This window comes from Leuresthes tenuis, unplaced genomic scaffold, assembly GCF_036924035.1.
Source record: "Leuresthes tenuis unplaced genomic scaffold, fLeuTen1.0.hap1 SCAF_16, whole genome shotgun sequence".
Taxonomy (NCBI): domain Eukaryota; kingdom Metazoa; phylum Chordata; class Actinopteri; order Atheriniformes; family Atherinopsidae; genus Leuresthes; species Leuresthes tenuis.
Genome location: NW_027325370.1, coordinates 23,834,264 through 23,859,748, shown reverse-complemented (window position 1 = coordinate 23,859,748; position 25,485 = coordinate 23,834,264). Strand labels below are relative to the sequence as shown.

Sequence of the window (25,485 nt, the reverse complement as noted above, 5' to 3'; positions counted from 1 at the left end):
TGCCCCAAGATTATTGTCCTATATTGTGACTTTACTCATAATTTATTTTATCTGTTTTTATTAGGCCCCATGTGTCTGAACATGTTTCGTAGCTTTTTCTCATCAAATTTATCAGACACATTTTCCCTCCTTCCGTGTCTCGAAATCGGACGTTTTCACCGTGCCAACAGAAACCGAAGGCTTCGCTGCAAATTAGCCAGTTATCACTACAATTCAGATCTGTGTGTGTGTGTGTATGCTTTACGTTGTGGGGATTAAGTCGATACAAGCCCATTCAAACAGGTGTGAGGAGCAGAGGCAGTCCCAGGTGGCGCATGTTGATCGGATACGTGGCCATATAGGAGCACAATATGAGCATCCTTGCGCTTTTTTTTAAAGGGTTGAGCAACCCGCATCCGAAAATAGTGTTGGCTGTTAGAAAGTAGGTCGGTAGGAACTGAGAGCGACGGTTGTTTCCACGCTTTTGTCTGTTCTTTGTTGTTTAGCGAGGACTGTGGGTTTTTTCTTTTTCTCTTTCTTTCTTTTTTTCTTTTTTTTTCATAGCCCACCCTTGTGTGGAGCGTTTTACGCACAGGTGGGAGATACCCGCTCAGCATAGGACAGCCCCCCTCTCTGCTACTCAGCGGATGATGTGAGGAAGTGACATTTTTCACCGCTGCGGTTCGGGACAGCTCGGCTCCTCTGCAAACAGGTGTTCTGCTCTCCGGGTCACTTTTACTAGGAAACCGCAGGAAGGAATCGCGTCCCATTTCCTGAACCAAGCCTCCAGGACGCGGGACAGCGGGGACCAGAGGAGGAAGATAAACCCGTTCAAGTCTCTTCTTTATTAGCCTGGGCTGTTTGAGCGGGTACAGACAGAGAGAGAGGGAGGGAGAGTGGGAGCGATGGCAACGAAAAAGGCGTGCGTGGATGCGCCCAAAAGGAGCCGGAGTCCGGTCGTGTTGGAGGCTGAGATGTTCAGAGAATTTCAGGACTGGTGTCTCCGAACTTATGGAGACTCCGGGAAAACAAAGACCGTCACCCGAAGAAAATATAATAAAATCATGCAGACACTGTTGCAGAACGACGAGTCGGACGGCGTTTATGTCGACAACAGCCACATCAACGCCAAATTCAAATTTTGGGTGAAGTCTAAAGGATTTCAGGTCGGGACCAACGTTCTGGGAGAGCACAACAAGAAAGGAGCACCAGGGAAGCCCGTTCTATATGTCCCGGTCAAGTCAACGGTAAAGTGTGTGTGTGTGTGTGTGTGTGAGTGCGTGCGTGTGTTTGTGTGTATATGTCACACAGAGAGAGAAAACGTGCGTGTACACGCTCATGGGGTGTCCCGTTGCCGTCTATAAGTTGTCATTATTTAAGGCTGCACCCACGCGCCTGTCACACGAGGAAAATCACGACTTGGAATGTTTTGTGGTCCCGTCTCGCTCTCATCGTTCCCGATGAAGCTTCACTTTGTCCATATCCCAACCAGAACAGCCCTACTCTCATCCCTTGCTGCCATAGCAACCCCGGTGCCTCCTGGCAATCGCAATTGTAAAAGGTAGACTATCACGCGCAGCCATCGCGCCAGTGAGGTTGAAGTCCTGTCAGCAGCAGGAAACCGGCCGCAGAACACGAGATAATTGACTAAAGGCAACATTTTGTTTCTGTTGCTGTCCAGATCTCGTGTAGCCCGGTTTGGTGGTGTTGTGCGCGCGCACGGATGCAGAGGCATGTTGGAGGGTCGGTTATGTCAGGGTGCTCTGGTGTGCCCACTGATATACTACAGGCTATTAACGCCAACTTAAGAAGTGAAAATGTCCTCTGTGCTGCGAAAGCTCAGCGGGTTTGATTGTCAGCTATTCATCAAATGGCACGTGCCCCCACTGTCCCATCAAAACCGAGAGACACGGAGTGTGTCTGTGCGTCGAGATGAATTGTCTTTCTCTGTGAGAGCAGATATCGGGTTCTAAATATCTCATATATCAGACCTTTTCATAAAAATATCTTCATGTGGACACAATGTGTTTTCACTCTACTTTCCATTGTCCTGGGCAGGATTCAGGATCGGCTTTCAGGCACTCGTTGCTCTGGCAACACCTGTGCAGTCCAGGATACCCTGTCTGCCTCTGCCGCATTTTATTATGTAGGTTGCATTCCAACATTAAGCTCATTTGAGTCCGTTTGAGGCTGTCTTTGTAGGAGAAATGTTAGAATTTTTTTTTTACATTTAATTGAGAGTGGTAGCTGCGCGTAATTGATGACCACGTGAGGGGCAGTGGCGGAAACAAAAGGGTCTGCTCGGGACTGATAGCGACATACGCCCACAGTGGGTGTCCAGACTTCACTCCTCCGTGTTTCTGGATGATAGGGGGTGATATTTCTTTCGTGAAATGGATGTCAGGTCACATCCGTCCGGCTGGGAGGCTGCGGGTGTGCCAAGGGTTAAACCTGACAGCTTTTTTTTCTTTCTTTTTTTTAAAGTCGAAGATAAACATGTACATGATTAACTGCCACACAGTACCCCAACAGCTCTCTTTGCGCGCTCGCCCATGTCTATGCATGATGCTTGGGCCTGCTATGCCAGCAAGGAAACAACCACCATCTTAAACAAGCGCCTTCGGGAATAATCTTCCCCCCACCCGCTCTGCTGGGACGAAGCCTCTCTGGACCTCAAAGAGCAGAAAGCACATTTCGTGTTAACAAACTGGAGGAGATTTTGGCCCGGATTAAAGACAGAGCCCTTTGATTTGAGCTGAATGGCACTGATCCCTCCACAGGTGTTTTACCTGTGTGAATGAGCAATTTAGATTTGGGCCAACTGCCTTTACAAAACTCCTCTAATCTCTGCTCAATATTATGTTTCCCTCTGGGCAGGAGGGCAGGTGTGGTGGGTCTCTGCAGGTGCAGATGGTGCCTGAGATGTGTCCTTGATTAGTTTTTATCTCTGTTTTTAGCCTTTTCTTGTGAAAAAAAATCAAATGCCCCTTTCTTCAATTTATTTTTCAGTGTTTTGTTAATTTCTTTTTAGGGCCTGTTAAACAACAACCAATCTGAAATAACTCTGAGGCCAAGTCAGACTAAACGAGGCAGCGAAAGGCTGAGTCTTCCTAAAACAAATGTAGCTCATGTTTACTGAGAAAAGTGCTCGTTCTTTGTTGCTAATACCATAACGCAGGGGAAGCCTCCCCCTGACTCAGCTCCACTTGGGAAATTTAAAAAACAAACAAAAATATTAGCCAACACAAGCTGTTTTTAATCATGAGTCAGAGGCCACATATCACCCAATAAACTTGCACGTGACTGCGTTAGAAGGCAGTGTTTTTTTTAATTCAGCCTGTGTTCATATGCTTTATAAATAGGCAGTCCGGGGCCAGTGGAAAAGTGACACACACGTCACACACGTGCAAACGCGCACATACAATGGTCAGTGGCTGCTCACAGGGCTGTAGGGCCGGGGGCGTGTCTCTGATGCCGGAGCACTGGAAGCCCCGCTGCAGCTGCTCCCAGGGTGTGCCAAGTTTCTGTATGGGGGCAGGCATGGGGCTAAATGACGGGAGGCTGGGTGGGGGTAGGGATAGATGGTGGCTGATGTGCAGACAGAGAGGGTCTCTTCTGTGTGTCTGCGAAGCATACAAGGCTGCTTCAGTGTGTGGCGGGACAGAAAGGCAGGGCGCAGCAGCACAGGCTCAGTGTGGATGCCTCTTTTCAAGGCAGACACAGAATCAGTTTTCTGTCCATCTCTGTCCTCCCGCTCGTGCTGTCTCGTCCTGCCAGTGCTCGGAGAATCCAGCAGGCCTCAGTGTGGAGATGCAACCTCGTTTAGCTCTCATTATGTCCTGATTAGAGGATGCTACAGAGGAGGAGGGGGCCAGAAACAGACACAGAGATGCACCACAGAATTGCAAACAACATGAGCCTTTTTCCAAGTGCAGCCAATTTCAAAAGAAACGATCAAATGCCCTGTGCATTTTCCTTTGGGTTGACATGAGCATTGTACTGAAAATGATTGAATATGGTGAGCTGTTGCTTTTTTGTTGCCATGCCAACTGAAACCTGTAAATATGTTAATTACTCAAGAAATAGGTTTAGATGGACATCTATCTCACTCAAAGATACTTAATACAATGTTTAAAAGTGCTAAAAATCCAATCATTATCTTTATTTGACCATATTAACAATTTATTAGGCACAAAATTAGGAATTGGCCTAAATCTGTAATGATTGACAGTTGATCAGCAGAAAATTGGCAACCAAGGCTCCAGGGAACACTGACAATTGTCTCATTGGTAAGATTTTCAAATGTCTTGTTTTTGTTCAACCAAAAAAGCTGTAGTTGCAGAATACTGTGTTTGTCAGCTACTGTGCTGGAAACATTTTATATTATTCAGTACGTCTTTTTCTTTAAAGTCAAAAGCAGAAAATATTCACTGGTTAAACCTTCTAAAATCTGAGTATCTCTTTTTACACTTTGGTAATTGAATATCTTTCAGTTCTGATCTGTTTGCTTTGATAAAAGGACTTTAAGGACACCTCCTTGGCCTAATTTTCTGACATGTCATTGACAAAGTAATCAATCAATCAATAGCTGGCAATGAAAACCAACATTACCTACAACCATAAAGTGGCAGGGTGAGTTAAAAAAATAACCAGTACTGACATAGAAAGAGGTTTTCCAATTGGAGTATTTTGAAGTACTATTTGTTTAAAAAATAACCGCCATATAAAAGAATATATTGTTTTGGGACGTCCCCTTCTCATGTAGAAATCACAAACTGCTGCTCCCCATCTTTGTCTTTTAAAATGGGCCCTAGATATTTGCACCTCACATCAGATGGGATGAGGAACATCATCATTATTATCTGATTAATTAGTCCGCATTTCCCCTGAGAGCTCGTCTTTTGTGGAAGGGCCACAGAGTCAAAAGAATACTGGCTCTATTATTCAGCAGCATTTGCATTAATGTTATTTTCACATAGAGGATCTCCAGTGCTTTTGTCCGGCGGTTTTTGTCTCGTCTCTCTCTGGCGGTGCTGATTAGGAGCAACACATGGGCTCACACTCATGGGTTCAAATGGCGAAATGCTCGCTAGCCCAAACAAATATCACCTCAGATGTTCTGATCTCATTCAAGGTGCAGAGAATTTACCTGAGTGTGTGTGGTGGGGATTGACTAGTTTCCTCTTTGGAGCACTTAAAGGTGGAGATGCGTCAGTCTGAGGGCAGGGACTCTTTGTTAAACAGCAGTCAGATTGAGATCCATAAAAAAAAGTTTCTTTCAGTGTCTGCTCATTTGGTCATTTCACACGTTGCCAAGCTACTGTGACTTACTGTAAGTGATTGACGAAATCCATACATGTGGTGGTTTGTGCGTGTATGTGTGCTCGTACAAAGAGGGGGTCGCTGATCGCATGCTCTGTGTTTCCTCCCTTCAGCTCTCTCTCTGTTGCCATGGAGAGACCGTTCTTTGCTTTCCCATAGGAGGAGAAATTAACACCATTTTTAACTGGCCCGGGGGCCTCCCCCCTGTGTGGGAGATAGTCTGAGTTGTGCTCCACATGCACACACTCACACACTCACGTTCTTTAAGATGGCAATAATCTCCCAACCACACCGCTACTGTCATTTTTAATACCTTTGCAAGGCCAACATTTAACGAACTGGGACAGTGTAATAATGGCTTGAAAATGGCGAGGTGGACTCTGGGATGTGATGATGTGTGTGCGAGTCATTTACATATCGTTTTGAGTCAGCGACTGGAACGTCAACAGTGCCAGTCTTTGGGGCCAGTGGGACTGTCTGTGTCTCCGGCTCGGTGGGATATTGGGGATGTCACACACTCTATCAAATAATGTTCATCCTGGGAGCTGCTGAGAGAGGCGTATGCACACACAGATACACACACATACAGATGTCGGACAGAGGGGTTGAGCTCAGTGCACCTAATGTGGATTTAATGATGGGGCTTTATGAACTGAAGCAGAGCGCAGAGGATGATGGTGGAAAGAAAAGAAAAAGAGGAGGATGCAGTTTTATATATAAAGAGCTGGGGACGCTGTGATGGTCTCTTTCATTCTAGTTTTCTATCATATAAACCTTTATCTTGCACTGTCGTCCCTGTGGCACACACACATAAACACGCACAGGCAGAAGAAGCAACCCTTGTCCCATTTATGTGTTCATTAGCTAGTTGACAGATTTACAGAGGGAAGACGGGACTTTAAAAGATGACCCGCTGTCACATCTGCAGTGAGATAATCTGAGTCATGAGTATTGTTGACACAGCCATCTTTACTCCCTCCTCACACACACACTGAAGGCACCCGAACACACATCACAGCTCCCTCTCCTTAAGCTACTTATTGTGTAGCCACCTTATGAAAGTAAGAATCTCCATCTATTTGCTGCTTGACTTTAAAAGTTAAGTTCAAAGCTACATTTCTGCAATTCAGATTTTTCCTTGTCACAGTCATCTGTTCAGCTGCGGAGCTAATTTCTTCTGCGACACATCTCCTATCTTTGCTGGCCTGTCTTTGTGACCCAGCTGCTTCCCATGAACCTCCCCCCACCACCTCCTCTTCCTCCTCCTCCTGACCTGCGTGTGCAGGACTGCTCCTCTCTCCTCTCAGCGACTTGCTGCTATGATGCGTGTGTGTGAGAGACTGCCAGCGGGGGTGGGGGCAGTCGACTCAACCCCTTCAGTCTCCTAGCAACAGAGCGGTTTGGTGCGGGACAGGGGAAGGCACAGGGGATGGGGGCTGGTTTTACAGTGACTGGGGAGAGCAAAGTCCTACGGGATTAGAAGGCTGGAGAGAGGGAAGAAAGGAGAAGGAGGGCCAGAGTTCTGCTGCGTTGTTGGCGATTAAAGGTGCGACCATGTCTCTTTTGCTCTATTAAGTGGCATGCTGCCGAGGAGACCAAATATCTACACTGCTGCTCAACAGCTGCTCTTCTCTGAGAACCTTCAGCTACAAACTCTTCCTGGTACACGCATAAACCACTAAAACACACACCGAAAGCGTGGTGTGTTCAGAGGTTAATACTTAACTCCCTATTTGGAAACAAAGAGCTCATTGGTTCCTGCTTGAACAGGCCTTCAAGCAGGAACAGGCCTTCAAGCAGGAAGTACATTATTAGCTACAGGTTTTTATTTGAGGAATCCACAAAAGCAAACATACGTTTCACAGTTTCAGCTCATCACATGAGATAATTATTCTCATTATTTTTTTTGCTGGGTTTTCTCAAAATAAACTGAATGTAGTATTGTTTTAAACTCTTGGCCAGATTTTGGACACGTTTTGTTTCCCATTTAATAAAGAAACAAATAGTTTTTAAAGTATTATAAATCTTGGTCTCAGGCTCAGACTCCAGCAGCAGGGTTACAAAATTATGTATCGATTCAGGTCAGAGAAAAAGCTCCCAGCTGAATATCCTGTGTTGGGTTATGCAGAGGGATGCAGCAGTGATGTGGGTGCACCACATACCCCACAGTTGTATGAGATTATCCAAATCCGGCATGAATGGACCTTACACCATTGTCCTAAGCAGCAGCGGCAGCAGTGGCAGTGGCAGTGGTAGCGGCTGTGGTGATGTCATCAGGGGAAAGATGATGATACCTCCAAACACGATAGATTACAGCTGTGATGATGAGACGGAGGGTTGCTATTATTTCATTTATTATCATTACATGTAGCCCGTGCTGACAGGGGAGAGCAACTGGAGAAGAGAGGAGGAGAGTGTGAGGGCCGGATTAAAACAAACCTGCTCTGTGAGCTGGTTTTAGTTGCCATGGTAACGATCATTACCTCGCACTTGGGAGAGCAGGAGCAAGGAGAGAGATGAGGAAGGGGGTTGGTGGAAGAAAGAAAAAAGATGGGATAGAGGTATGGGATGAAGACACAGAGGCAAGAAAGAGGACGCAGTTGGGTGAAAACAAGAAAGTGAAATGTCACATTATGGGAACTGTTCAGAAATGTCAAGGAGGGGAGGGGGTAAAAGTGTGATGCCTCAACGTCAGAGGAACAACTTTTTTAACTCGGGACCCTCCTGTTATCCTAACAAGAAATGATCACTCCTCAACTCGGAACCAATCTCTAGAAAATGTCAAAGTTTGTCCTATATTTGCCGGGAAGAATTGTACTCAAGGGGGAGGAAAACAAAATACTAATCAAATGGCCAAATTCATGCTGTGTTTAATGCTTGTTGGCACTTTATGTTTAGCAACAGGTGCAACAGGAAAATAAATATAAAACTCAGTTTTGATGGTTTGTATGGTGGGAATGAGAGGTTGAAAGAGTAGTTGAGAGGAAAACATGAAGGAAGAAAAGGAGCAGAAAGCCCCATGTGGTGCTGTGGATGGAGCCTGTTGTCCTGGCGATTCTACTTCTGTGGTGTGTCACATGACCCTTTGCCCAGCACACCTGCCCGAGAGAAATCAGTAGCTGTTTCTATGGTGACAGGGTCAGCAGTACGGGAGGCAGGATGGCTGCCAGAAGTGGTAGTAGGAGGGACTGCTGGTCTTGTACAGTGTCGGTGGTGTTATTTTTAAACATGGCAGAGATGAGGTGATGGTTGCAGACCCAGCCAGGGATGAGACTTCTCCAGTTAAAGGACAAAAATCTGAAGACCACAGGAGGTCAGACACCTTGTGTGGTGCTTTTGACTGTTTGCAACCACACGGCCCATGACTCATGTTCTTAAAGATTCTCCATCTGCTGCTTTATATTAAAGACCTTTAAAGATATGCACGTCATCTCTGTCAGCCTGTGGCCACATGATAAACTGAACTCATGCTTTTGTCCATGTTTCAGTGTTCAGATGGGAATTCGGCCCAAGACAACTCCTCCCTGAAGCGTGTGGCCGTTGTTGAAGACTTCTTTGACATCATCTATGCCATGCATGTGGAGATGGGTGCTGACCCAGGCAGAGCACCCAAACATGCAGGCCAGAAAAAGACCTACAAAGCGGTGAGTAAACACAACCAGGGAGATGCAAGGTTCAGGTCATTGTGCTCCATGGTGATATTGGGCAGTTTGACGGTGAAAACAGCCATATAGTGTATGAAGTCAATATAATACCAACAGCACCATTGTCACATTCTATTTCCTTTTGTCTCATCCATGTCTATATGAGCAGTGCTGTTGCTGCTTGTGGAAAACAGGATAATAAGCATATCCAGCCACAGTTAGCTGCAGGTGCAGGATTCAAAACCACATACAAAGGAAAATTAAAGGTTGTCCATGCATGAAATTTGCAAGCTCCCAGCAACATTTTTGTGTCTTGTCTACAAGACCTGCAAGAAAACATTAGTCGACTAGCCCTAAACACAAAACCAGTCGAAGCCAAAGGGAATGTAATTAATTTTGTGACTATTTGGTCATGAAATATTGGACAAATATAAAAAGATATCTGCATATGAATATACTGAAATAGTTGACAATGGATAAGATTTTCAATACAAGAAGCCTCCTAGTTTCCATCTGTAGTTTCAGTTTGCATGTAGTTGGAGAAGTTCTGACCAATCAGCATTACTTTGCATATATGCATGTTAACAGAAGTGTGGATCCAAAATGTCATGGAACATATTTACTGAAATTTATAACCATTCAAACAATAACTGTAGTAGGAAGGGAAGTCTTTGTGAGAAGAATATCTGTTAACCATACTCAAGAAGCCCAGACATACACTCTTTAGACTACAGTCAATGAATTCCCACACTGTTCATCATGTTAGTGTTTTTTTTTCACAATTTCTTATCTTTTCTAGTTGTTGTAGCATTATTTTTTCGAGCTCTGTGCCCCTTGGGAATCTCTATGCTCCTGCAATTATAGATTACAAAGATGAGTACCTGCCATGCACCAAGTTATAAAAACCGTTAGATGAACGACCAACTGAAATAAGCTGCATAGCATGCCAACAGTAATGCGCCCAACTCTGCTTTAGGATTAAATGTTTGATATTTTCACGGTGATATGTAGAATACAGTAAAATTGAGTCAGTGGTAATATGATCTTCTCCATTGAGAGGTTTCCCAAAATCCTTTTTTTTTTTTACCTTCAAGTAGATTTCATCCAGTTGACAAAATCAATGTCTGTAGAAAAAAAATGGACTGTAAAAAAGAAGTGGATACAGATGTAAAGAAAACAAAAATGTGCACACAAAACATTAAGAAGTCCATACAGTTTATATTTAAATATAATCGGGTCCACCACCGATCTTCATGACAATTTGTGGCCAACAAGCATCCACAGTATCCAGAGGATTACACCTACTTTTCTTGTAGTACCACCAACACTTTAGCCTTGGATTTACTCTATGTTTTCTGTTCAAATGTGAGCTTGTAATAATGCTAAATCCAGACAATAAACATAGTTTCATCAGCTAAGAAATACCATTTTTGTATTTTTAACATATGGATGCTAGCATTTAGCACAAAGCAGGTTTTAAACTCTTGGCTTCGTTGTATTCTTTTTTTGTTTTTCTTTTTTTTTACATTAGGTTTCTTGTTCAGGAAAAACTATAAGTAGCTAACTGTAGCTGTGGCAACAGGAAGATACAGTTTTTCGTCTACAATGTAACTGTCCTTTTGTTCTCCTGAATGCTTGCCTGATGAGGCCCATCACAACACTTGATATGTGTAAAAATTTGTTTTGGAAAGCCTAGAAATTTCAGCAGCATTGTTGTCAGCATATTTTCCTTTTTTCATTTACTTTGTGGACCGCAGCAAGTGCGTGAGATGGTCATTTTATTTGAAAACGAGACCAGTAGACTTTTAGGGGTCTCATACGTTGAAGCGCCACAAATAGTAACTAAAAGCAGAAGTGCCCAAGACCAGCTCTGGGAATATAATGTAGCATTTTTAGCATCAGGAGTTACCAGGGAAACAACCAGCCACCTTTACCAGAAAAACAAAGCACTTGTGGTGCTCTAACCAGAGTTTTTTTTTTTTTCTCTTTTTTTGTGTCACACTGTTAACGTCTGGAACAAAGGCAGTCTATTAGTTTGTGTTGCAAGCTTAGGTCTTGAGATTTTCATCCTAACAGAGCATTTGTTTGCAGCTTTAAAGGTGCAGATGCAGCATTGGGGATGTTTAGGAGTACTTTGGCAGCCCTCCTCTCCTCCCAACCCACCAGGAATTAAAAAGAAAAAAATCAGAGAGCCAATTGCTCCTGCCCTGTAGAGAGGTCCTGTCACGTCTCATAGTGTGTACCCTTTTGAGGAGGCAGCATCACTGGGGCAGGGCATAATATGGAACTGTCACTGTGGCCTTCTGGGAGGTGCACGCTCCTCTGGGTGGCCTTTCCCTCTCAGCTGCCTCAAGGGGCCATGAAGGGTGCGGGGGACGGGCATACGGGATGGTGGGCACCCCCACTGCCTCTCCATGGTCACGTGAAGGTCGTATTTTACAGGGAAACGCCAGAGGGGGTGAGAAGGGGAGGGCGGCATAGCAGTGGAGACAAACAGAGAGGGAAGGCTGAGCATGAGAAAGAGGTGGCGATGTGTGCTGGCTGCACCTGAGGAAGTAGCAGGCGAAACAATTAGAAAACACCTTGTTGCATTTTGAGGCATAAAAGCAAGAAATTTCAGGGGACTGAAGCTGGAATGAGACTATCCAAAAACACAAGCAATCGCCTAAAGTGAGAATTCCTCCTCATGTCATGTTGAGATAACACATAAACCCGACCCTTAACTTTCACACTCACACTGTTAAAAAGCACCCGCACAGTTTCTGTTCAGCCACAGCCTGAACCAAATCTACAGCTGTAACCCAGTCTCCTCTGCTTGCTCCCCCGGCACAGATAGCAGAGACCTATGCCTTCCTGCCCAGAGAGGCGGTGACTCGGTTCCTAATGAGCTGTGGAGAGTGTCAGAAGAGGATGCACATTAACCCCAGCACTGCGGAGTTCAAAGGTAAAAGCACACATCTGACCTGCTCGTTCTGGAGACATCATTAACTGCCGTGCTATTTTTGAGATCAACCTTTCAGATTTGTTAATGCTGAAATCCTTTGACGTACTAACACAGAAAAGGGTTAATTGCTATGTTGCAAGAGATATGAATCAATCAATTCTCTACCACAATTGGCTACAGGAATGTTTTTCTGATATTCATAAAATAAATATTGCTATATTTTTCTATTTTTCTATATATCATCAAATGTCTTAATGACAGAATCTGTAAGTTCTACATTGTCCTGTTAGACAGCTGAGTTGCAATGATCTGCGCTGTTTATGAGTTTTTGAATGAAACTGTCAATAAATAAAACATATGTGTATAACCATCACTGACATGATGTAACAAAGACTCAAGAGGATTGGCTCCCTGGGACTGTGTAAAGCCTTGAAAATGATCGCAGAGTTCCTCTAGTGGCTGATGTTGAGACTGCAGACAGATTCCAGCCATGGTTTGGTCTCTGGTACAGCAGAGGCCCAGTTTTTAGCCTTTTGCAGGAGACTGGAGCAAGTCTGCCTCACAAGATTGTCCAATATTAGTTTGTCATTCTTTACAGTGGGAGTAGAAGCTGCAATACCCTGTCAACCGAACTGCAGTAAATACCAGCTACTGTTTCTGTTTATGTTCAGCTTCTGTTGTGGATTTTATTTATTTTTTGTGATGACATAGTAAGATGGTAGTTTTGAGACTTGTGAAGTTACATCAGGCTGTGTTATATGCTGTTTTTGATATGCAGTCCACCTCACATCATCACAAATGCAGAGATAAGATCACAGAATCTGATGTGAAACTGTTACAACATTGCTCATTCATCTATAAATGTTACATTATTATCATTATGTTCATGTTTTGCTGTGCTCTTTTTCAACTGAAAATAATTAATTTCAGAAATCTTCTACTGTGTTAGATTACCTCTTCTTTCAACAACACTGAGGACACCAATTTCTGCATTTATGAAGGCAAAATGTTTTTTTCCCATTCTTTCTTGATGCAAGATCTCAGCCAACAGCTCAACACTTCCTGTGTTTAAAGTTTCATTTTCTTGTTTTTGATAAAGCTCCAAATGTATTCAGTGGCTAACAGGTCTGGATTGCAGGCAGGCTAGTTTAGCATCCAGACTATTGTATAACAGAGTCATGTTTCCATAATAAGTGCAGAATTTGACTTAGCAATGTCTTGGTGAAATAAGAAAGACCTTCCCTGAAGAGATATCAACTGGAAAAGTACTTTAACTGGGTGCCGATAACAAACTAGATGGTCCGTCTCCCTTTTAGTCTCCATTTTTGAAAATTTCTGGTTTTGTTTTGTTTGATGATCACACAACACAGAAGTCAGGCCCAGGGAAAGCGGCTTTTTGGATATTGTTTGTTTATTTCTTTGCACATTCCAGCTTATATTGGTAGATACAGATGCAAGCTATTCCTGAGTCTAACACAGCGACACTGAATCGTGTCTGTTTTTACTGCTGTTTTAACTGCCGGGGGCCTCACAGACATTCAATATGATTTATTTTCTCTTTTTATTGCATTTCAAGATTTCACAGATTTTTTTTAAAACTTCTCTTGACAATACTGCTGATTATTGTGTAGTACTTTAATGGGGTATCAAATTTTAGTAGCTGAGTATATAGGTTTTATATAGACATAGCAGGTAACTCTTGTGTGGAATATTATTGTCACGTAGAGATATAAAGTAGCATAAAATACAAATATTTCAGTAATAATAATCAGTGGTTGTTTAGTAGATTTACAAAAAATTCTATTTTAAATGCTTTTAAATAATATTTTAAATACTTCCATATGAATGGACTTTAAATTAAGATATGTGTTGTTTTTTTTTCTTTAGAAAATGACAGACCCACCTCGCTGGTCCCGGACCTTATTGATTACAACATGCCTCTCACTGCTACCTACCTGAAGCAAATGAAACTGCAGTGCATGACTGCCACAGAGAGGGTGAGTGCTGCTCCCTGCAAGTGAATGTTTGTAACGTGTGGGCACTTATACAAGCTGTCCCAACATATTAAAAAAATGTGCTACTGTTAAGATCTTCCTATTCAGCACAGCTATATATGTACTGAGTGCACAATTCTTCAAATGATTTTCTTTTGAGGTTATCATTACATCCAGCTCGTGCTGACAGGGGAGAGATGGTTTGCGCAGGGAAATTAGGACATCCTTCCTACCAACTTTTAATTCATTATTAAACAAGGACAGCAGTCCTCATGCTGGGAGGAGGAACGCAGTGTGAAGTGCGGATTAGGAAAGCTCCTTTACGAGTGACGTCATGCGTGAAACCACTCCCATGTGTTGCTGTGACAGAGGCACTCAGGAACTGCCGCCACTAAAGTCCAGGGAGCGGTACTTGATGATGATAATGTAGACCTCACTCACATATAATTAGGATTATCTGGAACAGTGACCCAAAGCTGTGATCTGCGGGTGAGTACAAATGAACAAATGCTCATAACGTGGCCGCATCTGTGCGGAGACTGAGTTTGAACAGGCCAATAGATTAATAATTAACCTCACAGAGGGTTATTTCAGTGTTGGAGGATTGGAATGCATGTCTGTGCCAGTTTGCAGTTCAAAGCAGCAGCTAGTTCAAACGGCAGCATGTTTGTTTTGGTGGAAAAATCACATGACAAAATCAAAAACGTGTATGGAGGGTATTGAAGCTTCACTGGGGCATGTTGCTATGCAGAACTTTTTTAATTCTGGAATAAACAGAGCTCAAACATGAAGATGTTTCTGATTAATTTTCTCTTTTAGCCTTTTCTATCAAACAGTATCACTTATATGCAATGTATTATGGCTATCAAGCTTCAATATATAATTAGTTGGACAAATACAGCCAAACTATGTTCTGGGTTATTCTTATTTTCTAACAATTTCTTAGAAAGTTTTTCATCCTACTAAACCCAAATAGAAGTTTAATATATAAAAAAAAAAATAAAAGCAGCATATACTTATAAATGAGGAGCTTGAACCACAGACATTTAGTTTGGAAGATTAACTAATTGTCAAATGCTTTCAAATTTCTGTTTCTTAACTCTAGTTTTCAGATTTAAACTAAACTATCTATATGTTGTGTTATGTTTATCCTATTCTTGATATACACAATTTGTGACGTATGCACACTTTAATCTATTCAATTTAGAAATATCTGAGTTATTTGTCTCAGCCTCAGTTGTAAAAGCAGCCCTTGCTTCTTCATCAGCTATAGATTTCTCTTAAACCTAAACATCAATGCTGCTACATACTCGGAAATGGTGTGATTAGAGACTCTCTCTTTAATCCTACATGGCTCACTTGGTACCTAATAGAGCCATCACTGAGCATTTTGGTCCATTGCAAACCCCTTACAGTGGGACAGCCGCATGTTCCCAGGAGTTTAGGCCTATTTGTGTGCTCGTGTGAGGGGAAATCAGATGACAACATGTATTTTTGCTCTGTCCCTGTCACACAGTGGTTCCTCTGAGTGAGATGCCGTCTGACACATGAGGGCACAAACGCAGGTCATTTATATTAACGTGAAGCAAAGTCGCCTGGGTGGCTTTCTGAAGCTCAGCAGCCAAAGCTCGTGTCAGCCTTTGAGTAGTTTGTGAGATTATTAAGCTCTCCTTTGCTAATCCTTGCCCCAGTGGCGTACTCGTGTTTTTGTTACGCTACAACAAGCATCTACAGGGTCTGTACGTAACAGAGTTAAAAATAGTAGTGCTCTAAGAAAGACATTAGTTAACAGAGACGCTCCTGTAGTCACTCTTTCACACTGCTGTTTGGCCTTACAATGTTTTATTAAGTAAGTGTCCATCAAAGGGTAGATTCACTTTTTATTTCATCATAAATTCATTCATTCATACATTTTCCATACATGTTTTACCGTATTTGTGGTCTTGAGGGACCACAGCCTATCCATTGGGTGAGAAGGCAGAATAGGTAGACTGTACATCACATTTTTCATAAATTACATTGGTTAAAATGATTGTTTTCTGTAATAGTCCACAAGAATTCTTGTTTGGGAAAATTAAGTGTAAGTACAGAGCCGTCATTCTGCAAAATAAGTCAAGCTGAAGCTAATAGGAGGTTTTCATTGCAGCCCCTGTGGCACATTTCAGCAAAGGAAACATTCCCTACAAAGAAATTTCAAAGCTATCCTCTGAAGCCTCCACTGAACTTAGAATATATTTTTTCACAGTAGTATTATTATTAGTAGTAGTAGATTTGTATCCTAAAATGTCTTTAGGTAAGGATCTCATTGTGTTCAGTTGCTGTCAAATGTTAGAGTATCTCCACTCTCTCTACCAGTTCAGCTTTCTATTCCAGCCTCACCTCTCTCTCTGTCATGCCTTTTCAGGATGACAGTTCGGTGAGCAGCGAGGACATGAACAACGCTGAGCCCACATGGGTAGCAGCTGAGCAACCCGCAGTGCCTGAGCCCAGTCCACCAAACGGAGAGAGGGTCAGCAACCCGGTAGCAGCCATAAAAGAAGAGGACGGTAAGACATGGCTGGCTGCAATGTGGTTGCGCAATCACGCTTCCTGTTAGTACTCAATGTTGTTTCATTTGGCTTTATTTACATCTGCTATTTGAAGGTATTCTTGCTAAAAAGGAAGTTTACAGGTTGTTGTTATGCAGGAAACAGCTTGCCTTATTCTTAATCCAAATAAATCCACTCTTACAAGGGGGTGGGACGACACCGCAGCCCCAGCCCACCGTGCACCCCTCTCTGTCAGCATATAGAGCTTTAAAAAAGTAGGACAAAGGCTGATATTAACCCCCGCAGATTAGGCATTACTACAGAAACTATCCAGAATAGGGCAAATCGGGAGAACTAATATGTCTCTCTGAACGTAAATGTGAAACATGTGGCCATCATGTCACTGGAATCAGAACATTTAGCTGGCTGAAAAGCTGTACTATTTCAGACATCAGGGAATGAAGGCTCCCTTCCCCCATCAGTTCCTCCTCATCGTCATTTCTCTCTCTTTGCTGTAAAAACTCCTAACATTCCCTCTTTCTACCCTAATTTTTATTTGTCTTGACAGCTGACCCCAATACACATTTATTTAACAATTTCAGAATGCACTGCTTTAGGAAGGAAGTCCCCTCCCCCTGACATAACACACCCACGCTTGTTCACTGAAATCCCGCTTGTTGTAAACAAACCTGAATCAATGCTAAAAGATGACAAAACCTGCACAGCTCATCACTGTATCTGCGCCTTCGTCCTGTTCTTTCCCTTCTGCCAGATGATGACTCCTCGGAGAGCAGCAGCGCCAATGGGCTGCCGGCCCTGACATCCCCGGAGGTGCTGGCTGTGGGTGGGACCCCCCCAGATGGTGGGGCCTCCTATGGGGAGGCAACAGAGAACGGGTTGAGCGCTCCTCTGGACTTCAGCACCACCTCTTCCTCGTCCTGCTCAGAGGATCAGCAGCCGGTCAATCTGAGCGACAGACTGCTGCCGGTTGGGAGCTCGCCGCCAAATGCCTACCCAGCAGACCTCAACAGGAAGTACCCCATCAAAACAGAGTTCAACAACAAGGTATGAACAGAAAATTGTTTCTCAGTTGATTGATTTGTCTTTCTGTGTCCTGACACTGGATGTTAATGAAATTTTTGCATGTGCTTACAGTCCCCTCCTTACAGCTCAGGAAGCTATGACTCTGTGAAAACTGAAATGAGCATGAGTGCAGAGGACTTGACCTCTGGTCGGGCCCAGATAATTGACGATGACGATGACGATCATGACGACCACGATGATAGTGACAAAATCAATGATGCTGAGGGAATGGACCCGGAAAGACTTAAAGCCTTCAATGTAAGTTGACCAGTCAAACCGTTGATGAATTCAATTCACAGAGACAGACTACAGCACTCTGCTGTCTTCACCCCAGCTTGTAAATCACTACTTTGCAAATACCAAGGATGACAAAACAGGAGCAGTAGAGTTGCAAAAATTCACATTAGAGCAAATAAGCATAGAAATATTGTTGCAATTTATTTCCATTGCTCTTATTTTCATCACCACCCCCATCCTCTTCATACCCTCTCCTTTCATGCTGCCTCCTTGTTTCAACTCTCACACCCCGTTTTCGACCCCCTGCTACATTGTTTCTGCTCTACATCCCTTCGCGCCCCTCCCCCTCTCCTCGTGTCTATCAGATGTTCGTGCGTCTGTTCGTGGATGAGAATCTGGACCGCATGGTTCCCATCTCCAAGCAGCCCAAGGAGAAGATCCAGGCCATCATCGAGTCCTGTAGCCGCCAGTTCCCAGAGTTCCAGGAGCGCTCTCGCAAGCGCATCCGCACCTACCTCAAATCCTGCCGCCGTATGAAAAAAGGCGGTTTTGAGGTACAAAGTGCTCCTCATTCCTTGCTTAAATGTTTTCATGTGTAGAATTCTCTTCTTAGTCACAAAATTGCATTCATAATAATTTTTTAAAAATCCTTAAACCCCTTTGGCAGATACGACCAACACCTCCTCACCTCACCTCTGCCATGGCTGAGAACATACTCGCTGCTGCCTGCGAGAGCGAAACCCGAAATGCTGCCAAGAGGATGCGTCTTGATATCTACCAACCGGTGTGTTTGAATCTGCCCAGTAGGGATTTAAGGAAAATGTGCATCTTTAACATAAACACAACATAAACTACAGTGTTCTGTCCAAACTGAAAACATTAATTTTCCTGTAGGACGAGCCTGCCTCTGTTGACAAATCCATCTCGAGGGATCCGGCCCCTGTGGCACCGTCAGGGTTCACCATTTCTAGCGCAGCTTTTGCCCAAGACCAGCTCTACACCAACGGAGGCCTCAACTACAACCTGCGGGGATATGGGACAGTCGGCAGCAACCAGCAGAGCTCTGGTGCTGCACAAACCAACGGTGAGTCCAGATTAATGAAATAATGCAGCTAAGCAAAGACAAATTATTTTGCTAGATGTTAAGGAGGAAAGGGCCCTGAACACAATGGAATTAAAAGATTGATTCATATAATTACACAACTCCACTAGACATAATGTCTTCCTGTTTTCTGGCAGAGGTGAAAGGACTAATGACACTTTTTATTTGTTTGGGTTTTGAGGTGTTTATCTCAGAGTTTTAGTCTCCAACATGACTAAATTGAAAATATACTTCCATTTGTGTGGGACAACTTGCAGTCAAATTCTACAAAAGCAAACTTGCATTGTGTATGTTTCTCAACTAAAAGTATAATAATACAGTATATAGCAATACTTGTTGGGATGATGTAGAAGTTTAGTGGATAAGAGGAGTTTGTCCCATATCTATTCTGATACCCTTTTGTTATTGATTACATACTGGATAATGTTAGTTAGTTAGTTAGTTAGTTAGGTGTCTCTACAAAGATTGCCAAAGATAACACAGGTTAGCAGCAATTAAACAATATTCTTGCACCAACAAGGTGAGTCCCAAAGATCCATGGAAATATCTCAGCCACGGACGTCGGAACTATTTTCTGAGAAGGTTGGTGGGGGTTTTGTTGGGAGGGCCGGGTGAAGCCGGGTCCTTGGGCTATCTGCTGCTGCTGTTGCTCCTGCCATAGACATATAAAGAGCTTTACTAAAATTTGTGATGGTATGCGTAAGGTTATACACCCCTAGTTCCGACGTCTATGATCTCAGCATGGTGTGCAGTGTTTCCTTAGAAAGTTTGAGAAAATTGGAACAGTGGAGGACAACAGAAGAAGTGGCAGGTCTAAAAAAACTATCAACAGCAGGTGAACTGTATCTGAAAAGGATGTCCTTGAGAAAAAAGAAAAAATTCATCATCGACTTGACTCAGGACCTGAGAGATGCATCTGGACCTTTAGTTGATCCATCTACTGCTCACTGAAGCCTCATCAGAAATGGAAGGGTAGCTGTCAAGATGCCATTCTTAAGGAAGGGACACAGAGAGAAAAAACTGAGGCATGTCAATTGACACGAGAACTGGACCTCAACATTATTGAAGCAGTATGGAATCATCTTGACAGAGAACAGAACAAAAGGCAGCCAACATCCAAACAGGGGCTTTGGAATATCCTTGAAGGAGCCATGAGAACTATTCCTCAAAACTACTTACGGCAATTACAAGAGAGTTCAGACAGTGTTGAAGAATAAATAAGGTCATAACCAAAAATTGTCTTATAAACTCATTAGAAGTGTACAAGCTATTTTTTCCTTTTCCTTATATACTGTATTTCTAATTTAGTTTCCACGTGTTTCAGTAAGTTACTGCACCTATTTTCTATTTTCTTGGCAATGTACAGCACTCGACCTCTTTAGATGTATATTCTGTTTGGAGTACCTTAAGATGACATCTGTTGTGATTTGGCGCTATATAGATAAAACTGAATTGAATTGAACGGAAGTGTTTAATCATTCCTGTTGTATCCCAAGGTCCCACAGATCTGAGTATGAAGTCCATTGGCCCAAACTCCACCTCCTCCAGCTCCAACAGTCACGGGCAGGGAGGTGGTGGCGGCGGAGCTTCAGCTCAGCTTAGCCCTCCGGAGGTGACAGCGGTGAGGCAGCTCATCGCAGGCTACCGAGAGTCCGCGGCCTTCCTGCTTCGCTCTGCAGATGAGTTGGAGAACCTGATCCTGCAACAGAACTGAGTCTGAGCCAAACTGTGCCAACACCCTCCTCCCAGCCTGTCCATCTCCGTCGCTTTGTGTCATGCACATTTGGATAGACGTTCAGACACACACACACACACAAAAAAAAACAAAACAGTTGTGATACTTCAGTGCACAGTGGGTCCTGTAGGTATGGTACCTTTACTTATTCCCACATATACATGTATTTCGACAGGCCAAAACATATCACAGGCTGGGAAATGTTTATTTATGCATTTGGTTCACTTTGACCTTAGTGCCCTGTTTTGTGTAGCCATTCATCCCATTTGCTTCATTTTGCCACCGGAACCTCCATTCGTCTCAGGAAGTGATGATCGATGTGGGAAACAAAGATGTGTGTTGGTACAAAGGTCAAGGTGTTGAATTAGCTTACTTACCGTGACACCAAATCCGCTGATTTGTGCAGATGTGTGAAGAAGTAAAGAGTTACATAGCAGTTAAATCAGCACCATTACTTCTTTCTATTTTTACACTAATGTAAAATACGCTGTACATTGGCATTGATTTGATTAGGTTGTCTGAGTCGAGTCATTTCTAAATCCATAGAGGAATTGCTGCTAAAACATGTGGCAGCCTGCCACTGACCTGTTAACCTCAACAGCTACATCGGATGTGCTGACTTACATATCCACAAAAGGAAAAAATATAGAGAAAGAAATTTAACAATATGCTAGTGTCAGATCCATCCAATATATGGTCGAAATTCTGCTTTGATGGAGCGGCTTCCAGACACTTCTGTATGAGACTCATTATCCAGCGAGACTTTCCTTTCAGTTATTTTGTTGTGAATCTTTCTATGACGGGCAATTTCTCGATACTGAAAAGGAGAAGGGCTTTTTAGAAGCCTGGGTATGCAAACTGAGGTCACAGACACCTGTCAGGGAAAAAAAGGAGATTAATGTAGTGTTTAGACTCTCGGTTTAGAACCAGTGCTACTGGAAAATAGAAAAAGGTGCAATATTGGAGATAATCAGTAATGCTTACTGAGATAAATGCGTTTTTAGAGGGTAGTACTTCACCACAATCCTCTCCTGCCCAAACAGTCAAGTTGTAAAAAGAAAAAAAAGATATCCCATGCAGCATTGTAGCCTATTTCAATGTTGTTGTTTGTTGTGAATACTAACCTCATGACTGAGGCACTTTCATGTATTGGGATCAGTCTTCTGTTGCAACAGAAAGGAAATGGGACCTGGCAGAAAAATGAGACTTGATGTTGGACGTATTTTTTACTTTAACATGGTGTTTTGGGGAGTTATTTTGTGAGCATTCAGTGAGCATACCTAAGTTAAAAGGGCACATACAGGGGAGCTCACATGCATCTGCCACTGAGAGTCAAATGGATGCAGAGGAGGGCATGAGCGGGATGCTCAGCCAACATACACTCCTTCTATCCGTCCGTCTGTCTGTATTGTCCCCACTGACCTCAGCTTTTCCAAACTCTGAATCACATCTCCATTTTCCACATCTCGTCCAAACACACACTGTTTGAGAAGAAGCAAGAGACAATCTTTAAAAAAGATGTAATCGCATCCCAGTTTACTCTCCCAGCTTTCTGCAGTGGTGTGTGTGTGTGTGTGTGTATGTTGTGTGCGGTCTGAGGACACACAGGAGTTCTCAAAGCAGATCTAGAGCACAGTCTCACAACTTTAACTGGTGAGTCACTCAGCACAAAAACACTTGTGTAAGTGTGTAAGTTTTTCTTAAACCCTTTTATTTTTTGTTGTTGGTGTAAGTCTTGGTGTTAGCAGTGTGCCAATTTTGTGTTTGTGTGTAAGTGGAGTGACCCAGTTTGTAACAACATCAATCTGTGAAGATTTAATTCCGCGGCCGAAACATTCCAATGACAATGACTCTTCAAGCAGCCCAAAGTGGCTCGCACCTTATTGATTTGTCAAAATTTAAAGAGATATTTTTCTGTATTTATTACAAATCTTATCTCACGTGTCATTTATCAGTCTGCTTCACTGTCATCCCTTGGTTTATCACCACTACAAAGCCAGTCTGGAGCTGAACATGCATGTCCTAAAATGTCTTTTTTTAAATTTTTATTGCCATGCCATTATTGGACCGCATCACATTTGCATTCAAATTCTATTATCTATTGCAAGTTCGGAAGCACTTTATAGCTCAGGATTAAGGTAATGTAAGGCGGCGATTTTCGCGTGTCTTTACCTCATTTGGAGTATCAGCTTCAGTTCACACACAGAGAGAACTGATTATTTAAAAAAAAAAGACAATTTGACACAGCTCTCAATCAGAGGCAGTTTTTATTTGGAAAAATACTGCTTAATTGGAGCTCAGTTTGAACTCATCGTTGTGCACGGTCCATCTGAGGGGTGTTTCATAGCAGAGGCTCAAAGAGGGAAGGATTGCTGTGTTGAACAAGTCTACAAAACCACACTCTGATTAAACTTTACATGCAAACAAGCACATGCAGCTGCTATATCCACAGCCAAAAAAGCATAACATGTCAAGAAACAAACGATAGCTTAGTTGTTGCTGTGTCTATAACAATGACATTAAGGGTTCATATCTGTCACAGGTAGCATTTTCTTTTTGTAAGTAAAGTTGAAAATGACTGTATAAGTGCAGATGTATAGGCAGCAACACACTATTACTGAGCTGTTTGAATGGACTTGGTAAAGATCGAAAAAGAGATGAAACAGGGTGAAAATAACTCATAATTCATCAGGTCAGTCTTGTTCAGTGATACTTTTTTGCTTTTGGGATTTTCCCTTTCCTTTACAAAGCCCAGAATTCATACCTTAAAAAAACTGCAAGGTTTTTCTTCCTTTGCATCATCACTGTGTAACACATTAGCATATTTACAGCCCAGTGGTTGGTTTAGCACACCCCAAACACAAGAGCAACTGCCATGCACTTCGCTAGTTTTGACCAATAAACTCACCAATCTGTAGGGAATCCTTAAAGAGACAGCAGCTAAGTCTCTTCAGTCAGAAAGTGTCAAGTGGTGCTTCAACACTGCAAAGTAGTAGTAATATTTTCTACTTTGAAATATGTAAACTTTCTACTAGACCCCTCACCCAAAAAAAGTGAACCTCTAAATAGACATAATATGGGATCTTTAAACCCATCTTTAGGAAACAGAATTTCCCACCATGCAAAGCTAAGTCTACTTGCCTCAACACCCCTCTGAGCTCAAAGAGATGAAATCACAGATGAGTCCTCGCATGTCTTCCTCGTCTCCTCCAACCTCCTTGTTTGTTACTGTAGCCATAGCAGATCCTCTTCACTTCAAGTCAACCTCAGTGACAACACGTTGAAGCTCATTTTCAGAACCAAACATAAACTTGCAGATTGGTATTCTGTCTACGCTGAGCAAAAGTTTTAGCTGTGTGCTGGAGTAACTGTGATCAACGACAACCTCTTGTTGTCATGTTGTGGTTTTCACTTTTATTTTTTTTTTTTTCCAATGATGCCCAATGGATTTTCTCTTTGTATTGACTGGACAATGTAATCTATCGGTGTTGATTAAAATGCCCTGGTAGCTTGTGGATTGCTAAAGTGGTCAGATAAATGTACTGTATAGCTGTACAAAGAGTGATAAAAGATGTTTTAAACCTTTGTTTTTTTCTGTGGGTACAGCACTGTTTAAAAAAGAAAAAATCTAAGTGGTTTTAGCCCTTGCCTGTTTTAACTTATCATTTTGTGATAGTCTGTATTACTTCTATTGTTATTTATATTATTTGAATTGTTGCCTCTGCTGCACCGATAAGAGACTGTAGCTCTGTGCAGGGGGTTGTACTGTAAACCTGTGTGAAGCTTTGTATTTTCCCCTCTGGTTTTGGACTCAGTGAAAGTGTGATGTTTACATGTACAGTTTTTCCAGGATATTTTGCGTTGTTTTGTTTTTTGCATTTTATTCAAATACACCCCCACCCCTCCCCCCATCTACTCCCCTAATCTGTGTACATTTGCCTAGATATTTTCCTTTTGTTGTTTCATTGCATAAAGCGCAGACGTGACCTCTTTGACTGCTTGGTCACATGGTCAGAGGGTGCCGTGACAGCTGGCTGCGGTCAGGTCGGCGTTGTGGTGGCTTCCAGCATTTCAAAAGGTCATATTAAGTAAATGGGAGCTTCCCAACTTCTCAAAGTGGACCAGCAAAGATTTATTAAGGATTAAGATGACTCCAGTCAACTGTTTTAAAATACTGTTGTGGCCTAAACGGAGAATGGTGGGGTGTAGGTACATTTATTAAACTACATTAAGTGCTCATAATCTTTTAGTATCCTGGCCGTGTCGTCTGGGAATACTCCTTGTCCTTATCCCGACTGGTGCCCTGAAAGGTACACTTTGACCTGTTGTAATATCTCCTTGGTAACATAAAAGCCATTCCCCTCTCCTGGCCTTTTAAGGGGAACCCATAAACCTCAGGAAATACTGAATCTCCAAGTTTAGTTTTATCCACTAATTTCTTCTGAGATGAGATTTAAGTCTCTTAACGAAAACCATTAACATTTATATGAGATGTCTATTGTTTTGTACATTTATCATTGTGATTTAAAAGTGGAGCTTTTTCCAGTACCCGTGACTTAATATTTTGATTTTTTTTGGAGTGTTTATAGGTATGGATATTTATTATTATATGTGAAACTACAAAAAGACAAAAGAAAAGGTTGAACCTGTTTCATTTGTATGTTTCATGCAAAACTGTCCAGGTGAGATTCTATCTGCCTCTTACATATCACTAATGAGGGACCTGTGTTTGTTTGGAAATAGCGCTTTTTCAGTGTTGCATCAACGCTATGAGAAAAAAAAAAGTTTAAAAAAAAAGAAGAAAAAAACAGTGGTTTACCGACCGCAGAGTTGCAAGGCTCTCCTCTTCTCCTGAGATGTCAGTAATTGAATAAAATAGTGCGATGAGCTATCAAACTGAGACTTTGCCTGTGGTTT

At 42.6% G+C, this 25,485-nt stretch overlaps 1 protein-coding gene across 1 annotated transcript; it reads left to right on the top strand.

Moving 5' to 3' along the window:
- Nucleotides 1–423: 423 nt before the first annotated feature.
- nol4la (nucleolar protein 4-like a) lies at nucleotides 424–25,485 on the top strand. The gene is made up of 11 exons (XM_072367496.1): nucleotides 424–1,226; nucleotides 8,790–8,945; nucleotides 11,778–11,889; nucleotides 13,777–13,886; nucleotides 16,288–16,429; nucleotides 17,184–17,476; nucleotides 17,567–17,752; nucleotides 18,097–18,285; nucleotides 18,399–18,515; nucleotides 18,626–18,815; nucleotides 20,330–25,485. The coding sequence occupies exons 1-11, from the start codon at nucleotides 885–887 to the stop codon at nucleotides 20,545–20,547; spliced, it is 2,055 nt and encodes a 684-aa protein (XP_072223597.1). The 5' UTR covers nucleotides 424–884; the 3' UTR covers nucleotides 20,548–25,485.